Raw genomic sequence first — 17,768 nt, forward strand, 5'->3', positions numbered from 1 at the left:
TGTTTCTTCCTTTCCAATCTATAGGACTTTTATTTATTTATTTGTTTTATTTCACTGGATAGAATTTCCAGTGCATATTTAGTAGGAGCAGTGAGAGTGGACATCTATGCCTTGTTTCCAGTGTTAGGGGGAAAGCATTGCATTTTTTGACCATTAAATATGCTGTTTAGTAAATAGTAAATTTAGTAAATTTGCAATAATTGTACTCTTAAAATTTTGACCATTAAATATGTTAAAAAGGTAAATACCCTTTTTCAGATTCAGAAAACTGCCTTCTATTCTTAGTTTATTGAGAAATTTTATCATGAATAGATGTTAAATTTTGTCAAATGCATTTTCTGCATCAATTGATATGATCATGTGGTTTTTCTTCTTTGGCCTGCTAATATGGTGAATTCATGGGTTTTCAAATAATCAACCAGCCTTGAATTGCCAAAATAAATCATGCTTGATTGTGGCGTATAATTCTTTTGCTATATTGCTGGATTTAATTTTTTTTTTTGAGAGTTTTTTGTTCATAGGAAATATTGGTCTGGAAAAAAGAAAAGAAAAAGAAATATCAGTTTGTAGTGTTCTTTTCTTAAACTTTGTCTGGTTTTGATATCAGATTAATGATGGCCTCATAAAATGGGTAATGAAGTATTTGCTACTCTTCTGTTTTCTGAGAGATCTTATAAAATGTTTGGTCATACTTCTTTTTAAACGTTTGTTAGAATTTGTCAGTGACGTCAACCTGGCATTTGTTTGTTTCTGAAAGATTTTGAACTACAATTAGTTTTTAAAATAGACATAGAGATATTGAGGTTATCTATGCATTGGGTGAGTTTTGATAGTTTGTAGCTTTCAAGGAATTGATTCATTTCATGCAAGTTGTAGAATTTATGTGCATAGGACTGTTTGTAGTATTCCCTTATTATTCTTTTAATATACATGAGATCTTTAGTGGTCTTGCCTATTTCATTCCTGGTATTGTTGTCTTTATTCCTGATTTATGTCTTACTTCTCTTTATTTTTGGACAGTTTGGTTAGAGGCTTATCAATTTTGCTGATCTTTCCAAAAAAAAAGAAAACAGCTTCTGGTTTCATTGATTATTCTCTCATTATTTCTTCAGTTGTGTTTTTGTTTTGTTTTGTTTTTCTGCACCACACTGTTTCTCCTCTCCTTCTGGGATCTCAATAACATGAATGTTAGACCTTTAAGTATTATCCCTGAAGTTTTGTTCACGTTTTCTCTCTGTTGTTCATATTGGATAATTTCTATTGATCTTTCTTTGAGTTCACTGACTCTTTCCTCTGTCATCTCCATTCGACTATTTAGAATATCCAGATAATTTCTCAAACTATTATATTTTTTAACTCTAAAATTTCTATTTGTTTCTTCTTCATAGCTTCTGATGTTTTGCTGAATCTTGGTATCTTTCCATTTATTTCAAGACTATTTGCCCTCACTTTTTAGAGGATGGTTTACTATGGTTCTTTGAAAGTCTGTCTGATAATTCCAAAATTTATGTCATCCTGGGGTTAGCATCTGTTGGTTATCTTTTCTTTCAAGTATATTTCTGGTTCTTCCTATGCTGAATAATTTCGGATTGTAGCCCTTGCAATGCTATGCAGATCTGCCCAGCACATTCACCTCCCGGGGGCAGTCTGGCATAGTTTAGTTCTCAAATACTCTGGTATGATGTTTAGGATGAGATCCATGTATGCTCAGCTCAGAGGTGACCACAAGAGTTCATCCATACCTGTATGGGTTTGCTTTCTAGAGCTCCCTCCTCTTCACAATCCACTTCCCAGTTCTCCAGCACAAAAGCTAGACTTTAGTTTGCCCACTCTGCCAGGCACTTCTCACAACTCTGTCTGCACCTAGAGACAATCAGTGGGAGACAGAGAGAGAGAAAGAACAATGAGTATTGGCCCCTACACTCCAGGGAATCATAATTTCTCTGTGGCCTCATTCAAAGACTCAGACGCTTAAGGTTTTGGCTGACCAACAAAATCACTGCTACACTGCTACCAACAGACTTCCCTAGGGGCTGGGTGGAGAGATAACAGAAAAAAGAGGGGGGTATGACAGAGGATTTCCCCCACACTTTCTGACTCTCAGAGGTTTCCTTTCTTACTCCATAAGCTGAAAGAAAGGACTTCTCTTGGAGCACTGTTTCTCTGTACCCATGTGCACTTCTGGGTTTGGGGCTGCCTTTGAAAGTCCAGTCCAAGTAAAGCCATAGGGGGAGAGGAACAGCAAACTCACTGCAAATATGGTGGTGCTTTAAATGCTAATCTTATTCCACAACTTGCCTTCTATAAACTACCTTACAGAGTCCTCAATAGTTGCTGTGTGCATTCTTTCCAAGGTTTATAGCTGTGTTCAGTGGGAAATACAAGGTAGAATGTTCTTATTTCGCCTTGCCTGACTCTGAAAACTGGCTGCCTGTATTTTGTTTTTCACTTTTTTAAACAAGAATTATTTGCATATTCAGAAGAAAGCTTAAAACCGATTGTGTTTTGTTGTTCAAACATCTGTCATGGGACACCGCACACCCTTTCCTAGCAGCATCTGGCTGAGAATATCACATCCCATTCCCTTGCAGGGACACAGCTGACTGTGGAAGTCCACCCTCGAGATGCCATGCCCCAGCTGCTCAAGAAGTTCTCCTTGGCTAAACGTACGTACGTACAGGGCTGCTTGTGTGCGGAGGGCTGGCAGGGAGGAATTACAGTCACTTAATGGGCCAAAGCCCACCTTAGGCCTCTTCTGGGAGAAGAGGAGGAATAACCCAGGCCTACACACTGGAAAGAAATGAGGCATGACAGCTTCATTCTGGGGACTCTTTTCTCCATAACTAACACCCACTGTTCTTGAGTCTTTGCAATTAGATGTGGGTAACACGAGGCATTTAGCTAAATATGAATTTCATCACAAGAGTGTTGTTTTTAGATACCATTTATTGTCTGCCTAAAAAGTGGCATACACAGTGGTAAGCTTTTTACATTAATTAACTTTTTAACCCTTTGATATAAGCCAGTATTATCCCCACATTGTAAGTCAGCAGTGAGGCCCAGAGAGGTGAAATAACTGCCTAAGGGACCAGCTAGGAAGTGGGTCAAAACCAGGTCTGACACAAGGCCTGCTTGCTACCTTCCAGGTAAGGTACACAGGCCCAGGCCCATGATGTCTCTTCCACTCCCTCTTTGTCCTCTATAGGCATCTGTCTACCTTATGGCCAAAGGGGCCTGGGGAAATGCCGGCCAGGGAATGAAGGCCCCAGAGCATCCAGGGCTTAGGTTCTCTCCATGTCCATGCATGGGCGAGGCAGGTCCTTCTGGCTGCCTGGCCCTATAGCCCTCAGTGGTCAGGGTCTCAGGAGGGCAGTCAGATGTAGACTGGACAGGCCCTGGAGCCTCCTGGCTGGGGTCAGACCTCAGCTCTTACCTTGGGCAAGTAGCTTAACCTCCCTTTGCTTGAAATCAAATTCCTCATCTGTGAAAGGAGGAAAATAATTCACCCTCCTTCATAGGACTGTTGTAAAGTTAAATGGCACAGTCCGTCTGAAACACAAGGCAGGCATAGTAAGTGTACAATAAACGCTAGCTATGGTGTTGAACCCTCATTATTCTACCAAAGAATGGAGATGGAAATAAAATATAGATGCAAGAAACACAAGGACCACTGTTTTTCAGTGCCTCTATACATTTGCAACCATCTGTTGTTATATTTACATCCTTTTGTGGGTTTCAAGGGCAGAAAACAACCTGTCTTGACACCCTACTCCCCAGCTCCTCCTGGTTCCATCAGGGACCCATATCTCCCTGACCTGGTTTCAAATCAGCAGCTCCTCTCCTATTTCCATGGAGTCTAATGACTGTTGGCAACCATTCTGCATTAACAGACTGATGAGATTTGGTTGCCCTTGAAACATCCTGGGGAATAATTTAATAATTGTTTGACCTTTCTGGGTTTCAACTCCTTAGAAACTGCCTTTCCCTCACTCCCACATCCATTTCTTCTCATGGTCCGTTCTTATCTGGCTGAGAATTCACTGGTGCTGTTAGCATCCCCAGATGTGTTCCAAGATGGTAGGGGAACCCAGAGGAGGGCAAGAGCTCCAGGCTCCAGGTGGACCCACTGAGGAACACAGGAACACAAAATATTGATGTCAGAGTAAATTCTGCCTTTGCTCACAGACTGCGGTTCTCTTTCTTGTCATTCCCTCTCTGGTTCCCAGTCCTTCCTTTACATCGGGAGGAAGTCCAGGGCAATTCCAGCAGTAATAGATGGCGGGTGGATATCGGAGCAAGAAGGCTGGGGAAAGACAGTGAAGAGGAGGGGTCAGAAACCCAGACTGCCACGCAGACAGTCATCTGTGCTTGTGTTCTGGAGCATCTCTACTTCTGACCTTTGGGATATTGCAGGTTTGCAAGGTGATAAAAATGGAAACACAAGACCCCGGCAGCCTGGAGCGAAAGATGCCCATGGTAAGTTGCAGGGCCTTCCCCAGGGCTGTTCTGTGACATGGCGAATCGGTTTAGCCTGGTGGGCCAATCTCCAATGGTCTGGAAATGGCTCCCTGGGGACTCGGTGAGAGTCCGGGGCTACCTCTGGGCTCAGGATGAGGAGTAGTAGTATCATGATTGATTAGCAATGTCTGCCACGGACACAGGCAGGGTAATGAAAAGCTCACATGCCATATGACCCCAAAGCTAAAGCATAAACCCCAATAATAAGGCAGCCCATTACAGAAAACATATTAAAAACATAATTCAGAACTGTGTTAACTTTAAATGGAATGCCAAGCATCTGTAAGGTAGGAGGCATGTGAATAAGAATGGGACAGAGGGTAGAACCCTGAATAGGGTGATAGATGGCCTGGCTTCGAATCCTATTTTTGTCCCTCGCTCACCTTCCTTGGGCCTCAGGCTTCCTCTCAGTAGACCAGATGGCTCTAAGGTTTGCTAGAGTTTGGCACTTCTTCCCATTGTTTTGCTTTAAAATTAGAATAATTCAGTTAATGCCACTGGTATTTTAAATGTATTTATGCAAAATCATATTTAGATCTTATATAATCTCTTCAGAAGGTAAATTTAATGAGGCATAAATCATTGTGGGTATTTTTAATGTTCAGATATTGTAAAATGGAACCAAGAAAGGGTAAAATTAGTAATAAGGCTTTCGGTCCCGTTTTAGAAATGTCATCCTTCTTCTAAATGGGGGCGGGGGAGACCTCATTTGCCAAGTTGTACTGAGCGGAAATTTGTCAAATGTAAGTCCACTTCATATCCACTTAGGCCAGCCTGCTAGCCCTTGTCAGAGAATGGCAGGAGCCCAAATCCTTGGAGGGAAAGGGTGCGGAGAGCCTGCCGCGGGTCCCCACCCCCGTCCCTAGGGGCTGGCTGGACAAGGGCTGTGCTCACACTACACAGGAAAGGGGCTGACAGTGATCTAAGTAATGAGGGACAAGAGATCCCGGCTCCAGTACCAGGCAAGTGACCACAGTGGTGCTGGGCTTCCAGAGAGCCTCAGGGTAAGACTGTACAGCACAGAAGGTTTGGGGACGGTCCAGGAAATGTCTTGGTCATTGTAGAAAGAGCAGAAAAATGAAAGAAGAAAATGCTTGCTTGGTGAGCGACAACCACAGCCTCAGGGTAGGGTTTATATAGCCTGCCTGCCCCCTGCCCCCTCTTGGGAGAGGAACAGCCCTCCAATCCTGGATGTGTCAGAGCATGTGACATGGTGAGGACCCAGTCAGAAGGTTGGAGTCAAAGAGACCAAAGCCCTCTCGGGGCGCTGCAGACTGTCAGCAGGAAGCAAGAAAGCACCGCCCTGGGGAATGTGCCAGAACCAGTTGGGTTGTGAAGAAAGAAGGCCTGGTTCCTAAGAGGAAGGGACCTTGGTCAGGGGGGAAGTGCGAGCGACCCATGTGGCCTGCTCTGACAGCTGACTAGAGTTTGGGAGCTCCTCTGTGGCCAGAAATTGGCCGGCTCCCTAACCAGCTGCTGCTGCCTCTCAGCCAAAGCTGGCCCAGAGAGGGTCGTGCAGGAGCTGCTCCCCACTCTAGCACCACAGGCCTTGGGTCTGTAGCACCAAGGCATGGGTCTCTCACCGACCTTGAGGGATGTGTGGGCAGATGTAGCTGCACCCCCACACCGGGCACAGAGGCTTTATATGTCTCCTCTCGGACTTGCCCACGGAGGACCCTCACCCTGCACCCTCCCAGGAGCAGACTGGCACTGACCTTGCAACATGATCCACCATCTCATTCACTCTCCCAGGTGCCCCACAGGTATGCGCCTGTGGCCTGGTGGCCGAGTCCAGCAACCCCCAGGGAGGTGGAGGTCCTGAAGGTTAGGCCCCCGCGAGGACATAGGCTTCATGTGGCCCCCACCAGGCACTTTTCTAGGTCGCTCTACTCTTTCCAGGCTGGCTGCCATACCCTGGAACTCCACCAGCACCCCGCTCAGGGGAGTTGGGTTATCAGTAAGTTTGGGGATCAGCACCCCTTCGGCCCCACCTTCCCCACCTCCTCCCTGGCCTCCCATCCAGCTTGCCTGGTTTGGTTGGCCTTGAATAAGATAGGCCCTGCCAAAGCCCAGGTTCCCTTTTGGGCTGTGATAGGGGTTTGCTGCCCATCGTGGCAGGTCTGACCGCTGGGCCAGTGGGGCATACATAGGTGAGGCACAGGCGGGGCATAGGTGTCCACACCTGCCTGACTGGGGCTGTCCTGTGGCCTGGCTTCCTATGAGAAAGGCTGGCACAGATGAGTGGTCCTGGGGCCAACTTCCCTCAGAGGCCTCCCCCACAGTACCTGGGGTGCCTTTTGCTGGAACACACTTGGCTTTCTTGGGGTGCTCCAGTCTCCAACTGACTGTGGGCATGAGAGGAAGCCTGTCTGGGTGCCAAACCCACCTCACCCTACCGAAGCCAAATGGCCTGGCTCCAGCACACCCTCCTCTGATACCCGAGATGCCCTCGCCCTGGGCACCATGACGCTGGCACAGACCCTCCTTTCTTGAGCCCGTTAGGGACTGGAAGTATTGCCCAGACACTTCCTGCAGATCACTCATTCCTAGGAGCAAAAAATCTGCAGAAAACTAAATGGTGAGGAGAAGGAGTCCCTTCATTAATCTGTCTAGGCCCTGCTGAGTTAATTGAGGTAAAACCAGTTTCCTTACTGCTGACTTGCAGGGCTCTGCAAACGGGCTCCTCTCCCCTGTGAGTCTCCAAAACAACTAGAGGAGTTGCCATAGTTCACAAACCAATTTGACCAAGGAAGCCTTCTAGGAAATAGAGCTCTTGGGAGTGGTTTTTCAAGCTCTTGGAATCATGCTGGAGGTCAGGCAATCACAGCTCCTCAAAACGACAGAGAGGCCTGAGCCAGGTGGCACTGGTCAGCAGGCCTCAAGAGCTGACTGAGCCTCCCTGTGTTTCCAGCCTACCCGTGGGATCGGTCCAGCCTGAAATCCATGCCCCTGGACCTGCGGCAGTTTGAGAAACTGGACAGCTATGCCTCACAGGTAAGAGAACGAGCCCCTCTGTATAAGGTGACTTAGAGTTTCCCAAGTCAAGGTTATGAAGCCTCTCTTCAGGCCCCCTCCCCGCCACATGCATTTGGAGGCCCTCAGAGAGATGGCCCGGAGTGCCTTTTCACATTATATGGATGGGGAAAAGAAGACCAAGGCATCAGGCCCCTACCCAGGACAGAAGGCCATTCCATCCCCCCAATACCACCCAGAGTCCTGATGCACCCACCCCAGGCCACTCACACCCTGCAAAGGCCTCACTTGCAGGCTCCTCTGGCCAGCCCTGTCCTGCCTCGCTGCCGGTGGCCACTTAGGTGTTGCTGCTACTGAACTAGGCCATCCCCAGCCCATGATGGAAGCAAGCCAGAGGATGAGGGAGGACCATGGATGCAGCTGGCTAGCACCCATTGCAACCACAGCCATGCTCACCCCTGGAGCATATGGGCTGTCAATGGGTCACATCTCTGGGTCCAGGCTCATCTGGGATGTGGTTAGGGAGCAACAGCTACCTGAGCTGAAGCACCAGAGGCACACTGGGGTCCTGGGAGCCAGGTGGGAGAGTTCACCACAGAAAGTCTGATTATAAGGGCCAAAGAGCTGGACCCATTGCTCAAGTCTGAGTGAGCCACTGTAGGCTAGTAAGCAGTAAGATCCCCTGCAATCTAAAGAGACCACCCTACGGTTGGCACATAGTAGGTACTCAGGAACCTTGTTTGTTGAACTGATGAGTAGATGGATGGGGGCATGGATCCAGAATCACGTTAGAGGCAGGGTCATCAGTAGGGGGCCACCAGCTGTGCTGGCAGGATTAAGTGGGAACACTGAGAGCAGAGAGGAGTGGTCAACACTGAGCTGGCGGCAGAGGGAGGACTGCATCCCAGTGTGTGTGAGGGAGGTGGAAGGCAGGTGGCTCACAGGCTGCCGGACTGAGTGACAGAGGGTGGGACAGCAGCTCATCACAAGAAGCAAGTCCCAGGGGCTGACAAGTTTGTTTAGGGGCAGTGGGCGCTAGCAGCTGCGGAACAGCCAGTGGAAGTGAGCAGCAGGCAGCCAGGTCTCGAAGCCCAGAGCCTTATCCGGCCTGGAGACGTCTGGGCAGGAAACACTGATTCAGGAACCAGCAGATTTAGCTAAGAGCTGAAGCCAGAGGGTGGGTGTCATTTTAGGGAGGACAGGGCAGGAGGTCCAAAGGCCCCTGAGCCATGTGAGGCCAGGGCGAGACCAGGAGGGATCAATGTTCTGGAAGGTGCAGGGAGAGCTCCCTGAGGGCATGGATGGTCAACAGCGTGAGCTATTGAGTCTAGTCAAGTGAGGTTAGGATGGACTCATTTCTACTATGTCAGCACTGAAGTGCTTCCTACCCCCAGAGGGGTGGTTGGACAGGGGTTGGAGCCTCAGCCCGACTCTTGCAGGCCAAGGAGCAACGCAGGGATGGAGGAGGAGGGAGTGAAGACCCCACAGGAGCCGGCAGAGGAGGGGAGGCTACGTGTAGACAGCCCCGAGGAAGAGATTTGGGGAAGAGGTACAGACAGGAGGGGATGAGGCAACCAGGACTAGAAGGGAGGCGCGAGGACACGGGTGAGCAAGGGCACTGCCAAGACGGGGCCAGGACCGAAGGCTGGCCGAGAGGCTGGCTGCGCCGGAGGGAGAGCTCCTTAGGGGAAGTCCTGCCTGAGCCTCGTTGATCTGAGGCCAGGTTGTCTGAAAGGACGAGAAGGGGGCGGTGTCAGGGTCCGAGGATCGTGGGGTGCGCTGCAGTGGCCGCTGGGAGGGACAGGCCAGGCTACTGGCCAGGCTCCGGGAGCGGTGTCGGGAGCCCAGCTGAGGCCAGAGACCCAGCCACGGAGCAGTGGGTGTCCGGGGCCAGCCAGACCCAAGTAGAGCCAGGAGGTGGGGACCAGAGGCACAGAAGCCATGGGGTTAGGTCAGAGTCAGCCAGGCTGGAGTCAGGCGCTGTCCTCCGCCCTGGGAGAAAGACAAAGACAAGAACCATCGGTTTGGAGCTGGACACTAAACAAAAGGAGGCAGACAGCAGCTGGGTGGGTAGGAGACAGAAGAAAGGTCCAGAGGTCTCCTTGTGGTCACACAGTGCACCTGGGGTTCTGATGTGAGTGGCAGAAAGGGTCCGGGAGCTTGGGGAGTACCTTAGGGTGAGGGCTGGTGAAGGCATGAGCAACTGTCACGGAATTAGGCACCCAGTTGCCCCAGCTTCTCTAGAAAGATTAAACATGGTCAGGGGTGCCTTTCCTACAACCCCAACTGTTTCTCCTCCTGAGGGCCCCGGCCAGCAAACCTCATTTGTTCCTTCTTTTTTTTTTTTTAATTGTGGTAAAATGTATAGAACATAAAATGTGCCGTGTTAGTAATTTTAAGTGTACAGCTCAGTGGCATTGCTTGCATTCACTATATTGTACAACCATCACCACTATCTGTTTCCAAAATCACCCCAAACAGAAGCCCTGTGCCCATGAAGCAATCCCTCCCCATCCCCCCTGGTACCCTCTACATTACTTACTGTCTCCCTTAACTTACTCTCGATGTTCCGTTTAAGTGCAATCATGTAGTACGTGTCCCTTTGCGTCTGGCTTATTTAGCATCCGTGATGTAGCATGTGTCAGAACCTCACTGCTTTTCATGGATGAATAATATTTCGTCGTGGAGACACACTACTTTTGCTGACCCGTTCATGTGTGATGGACACTTGCATTGTTTCTGCCTTTTGTGTATTGAATAATGTTCGAGTGAACACAGGTGAACAAGTATCTGAGTATCTGTCTTCAGTTCTCTTGGGTATTTACCAAGGAGTGGAATTATTGGATCGTATGAGAATTCTCTTCAGCTTTTTGAGGACCCGCCAAACTGTTTTCCACAGCAACTGCACCATTTTACATTTCCACTAGCAATGCACAAGGGTTCTAATTTCTCCACATCCTTGCTGTCTTTTTTACTACAGCCATCCTAGTGGGTGTGAAGTGATTTCAATTTGCATTTCCCTAGTGACTAATGATGTGGAGCAGCTTTTCACTGGCCATTTATATATCTCTGAAGAAGTGTATATTCAAGTCCCTCATACATTTTTTTTTTTTTTTACTTTTTTTCCTTCACCCATTTTAAAACTGGGTTGTCTTTTTGTTGTTGAGTTTTAGGAGTTCTTTATATATTATGGATATTAATCCCTTACCAGATGCATGATTTGTGAACGTTTTCTCCCATTCTTTGAGTTGTCTTTTCACTTTCTCAATTTTGTCCTTCAATTCCCAGAAGTTTTTTATTGTCATGACTCCCAATTAATCTATTTTTTCTTTTGTACTTTGTGCTTTTGGTACCATATTGAAGAATCTGTTGCCAAATCCAAGGTCATGACGATTTACTCCTGTGTTTACTTCAAAGAGTTTTAGCATTTAAGTTCTTTTATTTAAACCATTGACCCTTTTTGAGTTAATTTATTTAAAGATTTATGTATTTATTTTGAGAGAGAGCGAGAGCAGGGGGAGGGGCAGAGAGAGAGAATCTCAAGCAGGCTCCCTGCTGAGTGTGGAGCCCAACACAGGACTGGTTCTCACAAACCTGAGATCATGACCTGAGCCAAAACCAAGAGTCAGATGCTTAACCGATTGAGCCACCCAGGTGCTCCCAGTTAATTTTTGTATATGGTATGAGGTAGGGGTCCAACTTCGTTCTTTTATATGTGGATATCCAGTTGTCCAGCACCATTTATTAATGAGACTATTCTTTCCCCACTGAATAGACTTGTCATCCTTGTCAAAAAAAGTCAGTTAGCCATGGATGTACAAGTTAATTTCTAGACTCTCAATTCCATTCCACTGGCCAAATGATCCTTATGTCAGTACCATAAGCACTGACTTATTTTGATTTTGATTTTGATTTGATTTTGATTTTGATTACTATCGTTTTGTAGTAAGTTTTGAAATCCAGAAACATGGGTCCTCCAACTTTTTTATTCTTTTTTCAAGATTATTTGGACTATTCTGGGCCTGTTGTTAATTTCATATGAGGTAGAGGATTGCCTTTCCCATTTCTGCAAAAAAGGCTGTTGGAATTTTATAGAGATTGTGTTTAGTCCATAGATTGCTTTGGGGAGTATTGACCATGAGTAGGAGCTGCTACATCTGCCCAAACGTCCATCTACAATGCTGGCCCCAGGGTCTGTGTGACTCTTGGGCCAGTGACCCAGCTGGTCGGCACAACCTGATATGTCCAGTCCCCAACCAAGGGTTGCTCTCAGCCTAGCCTTTGTGCCCCTGGCCCTCTCCTCCTCCTCCTCTGACTGAAGGGAAAGCAGCGCTGGCTGCAGGTGGCAAGGCACCGAGCTCCCACAGTTCACCCAGACCCTGACATAGTACACCCCTCCCATTCCCCAGGTGACGGTCAAGAGTGGCCTGGATGAGCTGGTGAGTGACCTGCTCCAGGAAGCCCACAGTGACCTGGAGAGGGTCCGCGTGATCTGGATCTGGATCTGCCACCACATAGGTAGGCCCACCTGTGGTGCCACTGGCTCTAGGACTCCTTGATGCCACTCCTTGCAGGACCCTGTCCCTAGGGGAGCCTCTCTGGGATTCACTTGACCACTAGTGTGCATGGAGTTAGATGGACAGTGGAGAAAGGTTCCCAGATGGCTAGGTGAATAATCAAAGACTAACCAAGGAGCATAAAACTCAGTCTCCATAAAGGGTCATTGGGTGGGGGGGATCTCCTGTGGCCATCAGCCCAGAGCCAGTGACCAGAGCTAAGGCCCTTCACCCAGCAGCAGCATTCCCCCAGTCCTGGCTTCCTGGTAAACCTGCTGCACAGACCTGAGAACACAGGACAGAAGGTCATCTCCAGAAGGATGCAGAAGATTCATAACTGTTGGAAAGTTATTGCAACACCAAGAGGTTTCTTACAGCACCAGTGCCAGGAAGAGTGGGCTCGCCTCTCCCTGCTCCCTGTTCCCACACCCATGACCTCAGCCCCGCCTCCAGGCACTCAGAGCAACCTCAGGGGACCTGGGCCTCTGCACCTGTCCCCAGCTCTGCACAGGACAGCCTTGGGAGTCTGGCCAGGGCAAGCCAAGCCCCGTGGGTGGTTGCCAGGGAGATGCTGGATGCTACCCCTTGCAGTCAGTGGAAGAGCCAGTGGTGGTGGGGTGGACTTCTAGCGTTTTCCCTGTGACCCCACAACCAGCCGGGCTCTCCTGATCTGCTGCCACTGGGCTTTACCTTTGTCCTCTAAAGCAGCAGTGAGGGATGCAGCTTAGAGGGTGAACTCACCGGACACAGGGAGGGTATCTGAACATAGGGCCTGAGAGGCCATTTCCTCCCCCTCCACCACCAGCAGCTCCACTCAGCCTCGGCCTTACAGGGGCAGAAAGAGAACATTAGGTAGGACTCCATATACTGCCTGCCACCCTCCCACATGTTCCCTTCGTGCCCAGTGGCCACAGTGATTCCTGCCTCAGGGCCTCACCCCAGGCCTTAGTGACCCCAGGCCTCTGTTAGTGACCAGAGAGAGACCAGACAGGCTGTTTAGCGGCAGCTCAGAGCGCCCCCTGTGGGTCAGTGTGAGGTCTGGAAGGTGGCAGCCTCAGCAGGGATGGGTGAGCAGCCTCAGGGGAGCTGCTGGCAGAGCTGTGTGGTGGGGACAAGACCAGAGCCCCCACCCCTAGTGCTGTCTCGGCCCCCTTCCCTCCCAGCTTCTCCCCAGAGGCCCACCGAGCCAGGCCTGCTCTGCCAATGCTCCGCTCTTCCTCTAGCCACCTGTGCAAGGGGGTGACATTTCCCAGCACTGGCCCTGGCTGGGCCCTGGTTCCCCTCGGCCTACAGTGGTTTCTCTGGGACCTGAGGGAGGCCAGCCCAAGTGGTGCTGAAAGCACAGCCAAGGGCGGGAGGGCAGTGCTGCCGGCCACAGACCCCCTCTGCTCTGCATAAGCTTTGGTCGCCTCCCCGGACCTAGCTGTTCACAGACGCCTCTGCCCTCCAGAATACGACGTCGAGGCGGCCCAGGAGAAGGACCGCCAGGCCTTCAAGCCCACCGACATCCTGCGGACACAGAAGACCAACTGTGATGGCTACGCTGGACTCTTTGAGAGGATGTGCAGGTACAAGAGGGGTCCCCCAGTCCCGGGCTGACCACCCTGACACATCCCTTCCTCCCTTCCAAAGCGCTGTGGGCCTTCGCCCACATGCCAGGCCTGAAACTTGAGTTTGCAAACTCTGCTCTGGAATCCAAGTGAGTCCTGAAAAGGTCAATTTCTCCCTTTTTAACACCAGCATAATTGACTTTGTACCATCTGCCGGGCTTCGCGATGCATTAACATAATGGCAGATGAATGCACAGAGATAATTTGGTTATAAAAGGCCCTTTTTCCACCTTCGCCGATCTCTGCGCAGCTGAAGGTTAGAAGAATGGCAGGTCTGAGAATAGGAGGACAGTGGCTGCTGATGCCAAGGGGACTGTGAAAACCTGTCCTCGGGGCTGGCACGGGGGCCCTCTCGCGGGGGAAACAGATGATCTCCTACCTGAAAAGATTTGTCAGTTGGAGAAGCTGAATAACTAGGAAGCAGCTTTTCTCTTGGAGGCGTTGGGCTCCGTTTTCATTGCTCTGGGAATGAGCACCTGGCCAGGTTGCCCGGGTGGGTGACGACAGGAGAGTGGCTGGTAAGGAAACCACTTGCGTACAGAGACACCGTTGTTGGTTCAAGGTGACCTCAGGACACACTTCAGGCAGGGGGAGCCCCACCGACCCCACAGCTTGCTCTGCTCACTCTCCGAGGTCTGCTGGGTTCCCCAGGATCAATCAGTCAGCCCTGGAGGCCATTGAAAAGTCTCTTTCCCAGGGAGATGGATAGGCTCTGCCCACCATCTCTGCAGGCCTCTGGGAGTGGGTCTTCTCGGGCACCCAGATGTCAGCCCACCAGGACCCAGGTGACGATTCATCAAACCAAGTGTAGCAACAGACACGAGTCCACAGTGGGGCAGCTGTCGCATGTCGGAGTTGTACAGGCAGCCCAAGACGTCCTGCTCCTGTCTAACTCCCAGTTGTCGGGCCTCCCACCCCTCAATGCCACCACCAAGCATAGACATGTGTCTGTTCCCATCTTGCTCCAGCCTCCTGCTTGCTCCCTGCTCTTCACTTATCCCACCTACACACCCCACCGCTAAGACCACAGTCCCTGAGGCCACCAGGGCAGGTCAGCCTGCGGCCTGCAGAGGATGCCAGCCCCTCAGCAGCCCATCCACCCCCCCAGCGCTAGTCCTTCCCACCCTTCACATTCCTGCCCCTGCTTCTGACCCAGGCACTCCAATATGCCGGGGGGCCTCTCCAGGATGCAGGATCCTCACTGGCCCTCTGCCCAGACTCCCTAGGCCCTGGACTCCTGAAGAAGACCACAGGCTCCACTGTCTTACAAAGTCCTCCAAAATCTGACCTCCAGCACCCTTCCAGCCCTACCCCCTGTGCCACTGGCCGCACTTACGTGTATTCAAGCTCACTCTGCTCCCCTATCTCTAATGCTTCTTCCAGCACCACCCCAGGATGGTCACCCCACCTTCCTCTCCCTTGATATCATCAGCACGCCTTGTTCACAAGCTCCTGTCTTGCCTTATGCTTTTATTTAATAACTTTCCCAAATCAAGGGAAAAAATACTTTTTAATTATAAGTGACTTATAAAATGTATAGGAGCAGAAAGAAAATTGTTACTCTGACCACTTTGAGATAACACTTCACATTTTGTCACATTCCTTTCCATACCTTGTTCTATCACATACATGTTACCTGTGCTCACTTTTCCTTATATGTCTTGTGGGTCTAATATGTCTTTTATGTGTCTTCAGGCGCTCGCTGTTTCTGCTTCCCCTGTGAACGCCCATCTCAGACCCTACACACCATAGGTCCGCAATGACAGGAAATGATAAGATATTCCTACCAGATTTGTATGACATGGCCTTCCTCTCTTTAAACAATGGACTAACCCTCAGTCTATTTTCAGCTCTGTTTGTGCCTGGCATCTTTCAGAGTGTAATTTGCATCTTAGTTGGCCAACTTGAAAGCACTCAGGATTTTCAATCCTAGGATACATCCTTCTTCATCCAGTATAAGCTTTCCAGCATGATATAGAAGGGTGCCAGACTCAAAGCCAGAAAGACTTTTAGAGTCCTCCGTCCCCCTTCCTTAATTTCCAGTCCTTGATTTACTACTTGTTAGTTTTGTGCCTTCTGAGGAACAAACTGAGGAATTTCTCAGTTTTCTCATCCGTACATGGGGACTGTACTGCCTGCTGGCAATGCTAGGGCTAAGTGAGAACATGCAGTTTGGAGTTTGTTCACCTGATTTTGGGGTGGTTGTGTTTTATTTTAACCTTGCCTGTCTTTCTTGAGTCTGGGAATGCTGTTGCTCTGTGGAACTTTCCTACAGACACACATCGACTCAGAAAATTGACACTTGCCTTGAGTGAATCTGTCAGCTTTTTGGCTTAATCCAGATGCTTAACAATGGCCCTATCCTGGCCTGCAGCTGATCATTAAAACAATCCCAACATTTTACATCATTTAAAGCTAGGTTCTAACCTGGCAGTTAGCATGTGAAAAACTCTATACTACCGCTCAGACGGTTAACAGTAGCTCACGGTCCCTTGGAACCCTTTAACTTTGGCTTTAAAAATCAGTAACCTCATCTATGCATCACTTTCCTAATTCCCCACCTTCCAAATAATTGCCGAAGGTTTGGTAAATTCATTAGCGGAGTCCTTAATAACAGAAGACATGTAATCCACACTTGCTGATTTATCCCGGCTCGGTCGCCAGGGCAGCCTCTTAGCAAGAGTAGTACCTATGCGGCCTTTATTACTTCTGTCTGTCCATTCTGCCTCCTCGCAATGGCCTCATTAAAGACTGATTGAATAAAGTAATTTGGTGGGGAACTCAGATATTTTTGCAGCATCCTTCATTTCCACATTGTCTTTCCCAAGTAAGCTATGTGAGTTTTTTTGTTAGTGCTGTTGCTTGTAACTGCTGGTCTGGTTTCTTTCTGACTTCCCATCACCCATCATTAATGTCCCTTCTTTTGTCTCAATCCCCCTTGGCCTTAATGAATTCTGCTGAACTTCCTTGGAGAGGCCAAGCTTAATTTCCCAGATTCCTGCCCCCAACTTAGCCCCCAGTAGAACGCTTCCCTCTGTTAGCACAGCTCCAGCCACCATCAGCTACTAGGGTTTCCAGAGACTTGATAAAGTCAGGAGCTTATTACCAGTTTGAGACTTTGCTGCCGGAGAGACTGGTTGTCACCAATCAGATGTCAGCCTGTTCTCCATCCGTCCTCCTGCTGTCACAGAGAGCAAGAGCAGCGGCATGCTTCTGCTCAACATGATGTCCCAGACGATCCCAATACATCGGTTGGTTCCAAAGGCCCCAAAGGCCAGGACTGACCATCTCACCCTCCTGGGAGAGGCAGATACCCTGGATAACCTGAAGTTTTGCCCAGATCTCTGACTTTGTCAGATAAAGCCTCTAAAAGGGACATCTGAATTCCCCTGCCCTTGTAGATACATCAAAGGATAGTGCTTACAGAGCTGAATGATGTCACTAAATCAAACCATTCTTTGATTTTACTCCACCCACATATTTATAAATTAAAATGAATCTTGGCATACAAAAGTGCTACTATAATACAAAGCCTCCTGAACTGTGTGCATCTGGACAACTGAGTCCTGGTGCTGCTCTGGCCACTGGCTGGCTATATGTCCCCAGGCAAATCAGCCTCCCTCTCTGAGTCTTGACTTGTCAGAGAGGAGGGCCCTGAAGTCACACCCCAAAAGGGCCTCAGAGTAAGAATAATTACTGTAGTTATAGTTACTGACCTCACCATAAAGGGTGGTCCAAGAATACCGTATGGCAGGAATATAGGCACCATCAGATTTATAAGAAATCAACTATGTAAATAAACTGTGAAACATGATACATGGCTATACTTGTCCTGCTGCAGTATAGAAATCACAAAATTTGGGGGAAGCCTGGGTGACTCAGTCGGTTGAGTAGCAGACTCTTGGTTTCAGCTCAGGTCATGATCTCAGAGCCGTGAAATCGAGCCCCACATTGGGCTCCCCATTCAGCACAGAGCCTGCTTAAGATTCTCTCTCTCTCTCCTTGTCCCTCTGCCCCTCCCCCTCGCTCATGTACTATAAGTAAATAAATAAATAAATCTTTAAGAAAAGAAAAAGAAAAAAAATCACAATATTTTCATCAAGGTACACAC

The 17,768-nt window shown here is 49.0% G+C and overlaps 1 protein-coding gene across 1 annotated transcript in view; it reads left to right on the plus strand.

The window, feature by feature from the left end:
- The window catches only part of KY (kyphoscoliosis peptidase), a 48,223-nt gene that overhangs the window by 16,084 nt on the left and 14,371 nt on the right, over positions 1–17,768 (plus strand). The window contains exons 4-8 of the mRNA XM_072792654.1: positions 2,592–2,666; positions 4,414–4,476; positions 7,430–7,512; positions 11,901–12,009; positions 13,498–13,615. Coding sequence (XP_072648755.1) covers positions 2,592–2,666; positions 4,414–4,476; positions 7,430–7,512; positions 11,901–12,009; positions 13,498–13,615 — 448 coding nt within the window. The remainder of the gene's footprint in view (positions 1–2,591; positions 2,667–4,413; positions 4,477–7,429; positions 7,513–11,900; positions 12,010–13,497; positions 13,616–17,768) is intronic.

Source organism: Canis lupus, chromosome 22 (genome assembly GCF_048164855.1).
Source record: "Canis lupus baileyi chromosome 22, mCanLup2.hap1, whole genome shotgun sequence".
In the NCBI taxonomy this organism is placed as follows: domain Eukaryota; kingdom Metazoa; phylum Chordata; class Mammalia; order Carnivora; family Canidae; genus Canis; species Canis lupus.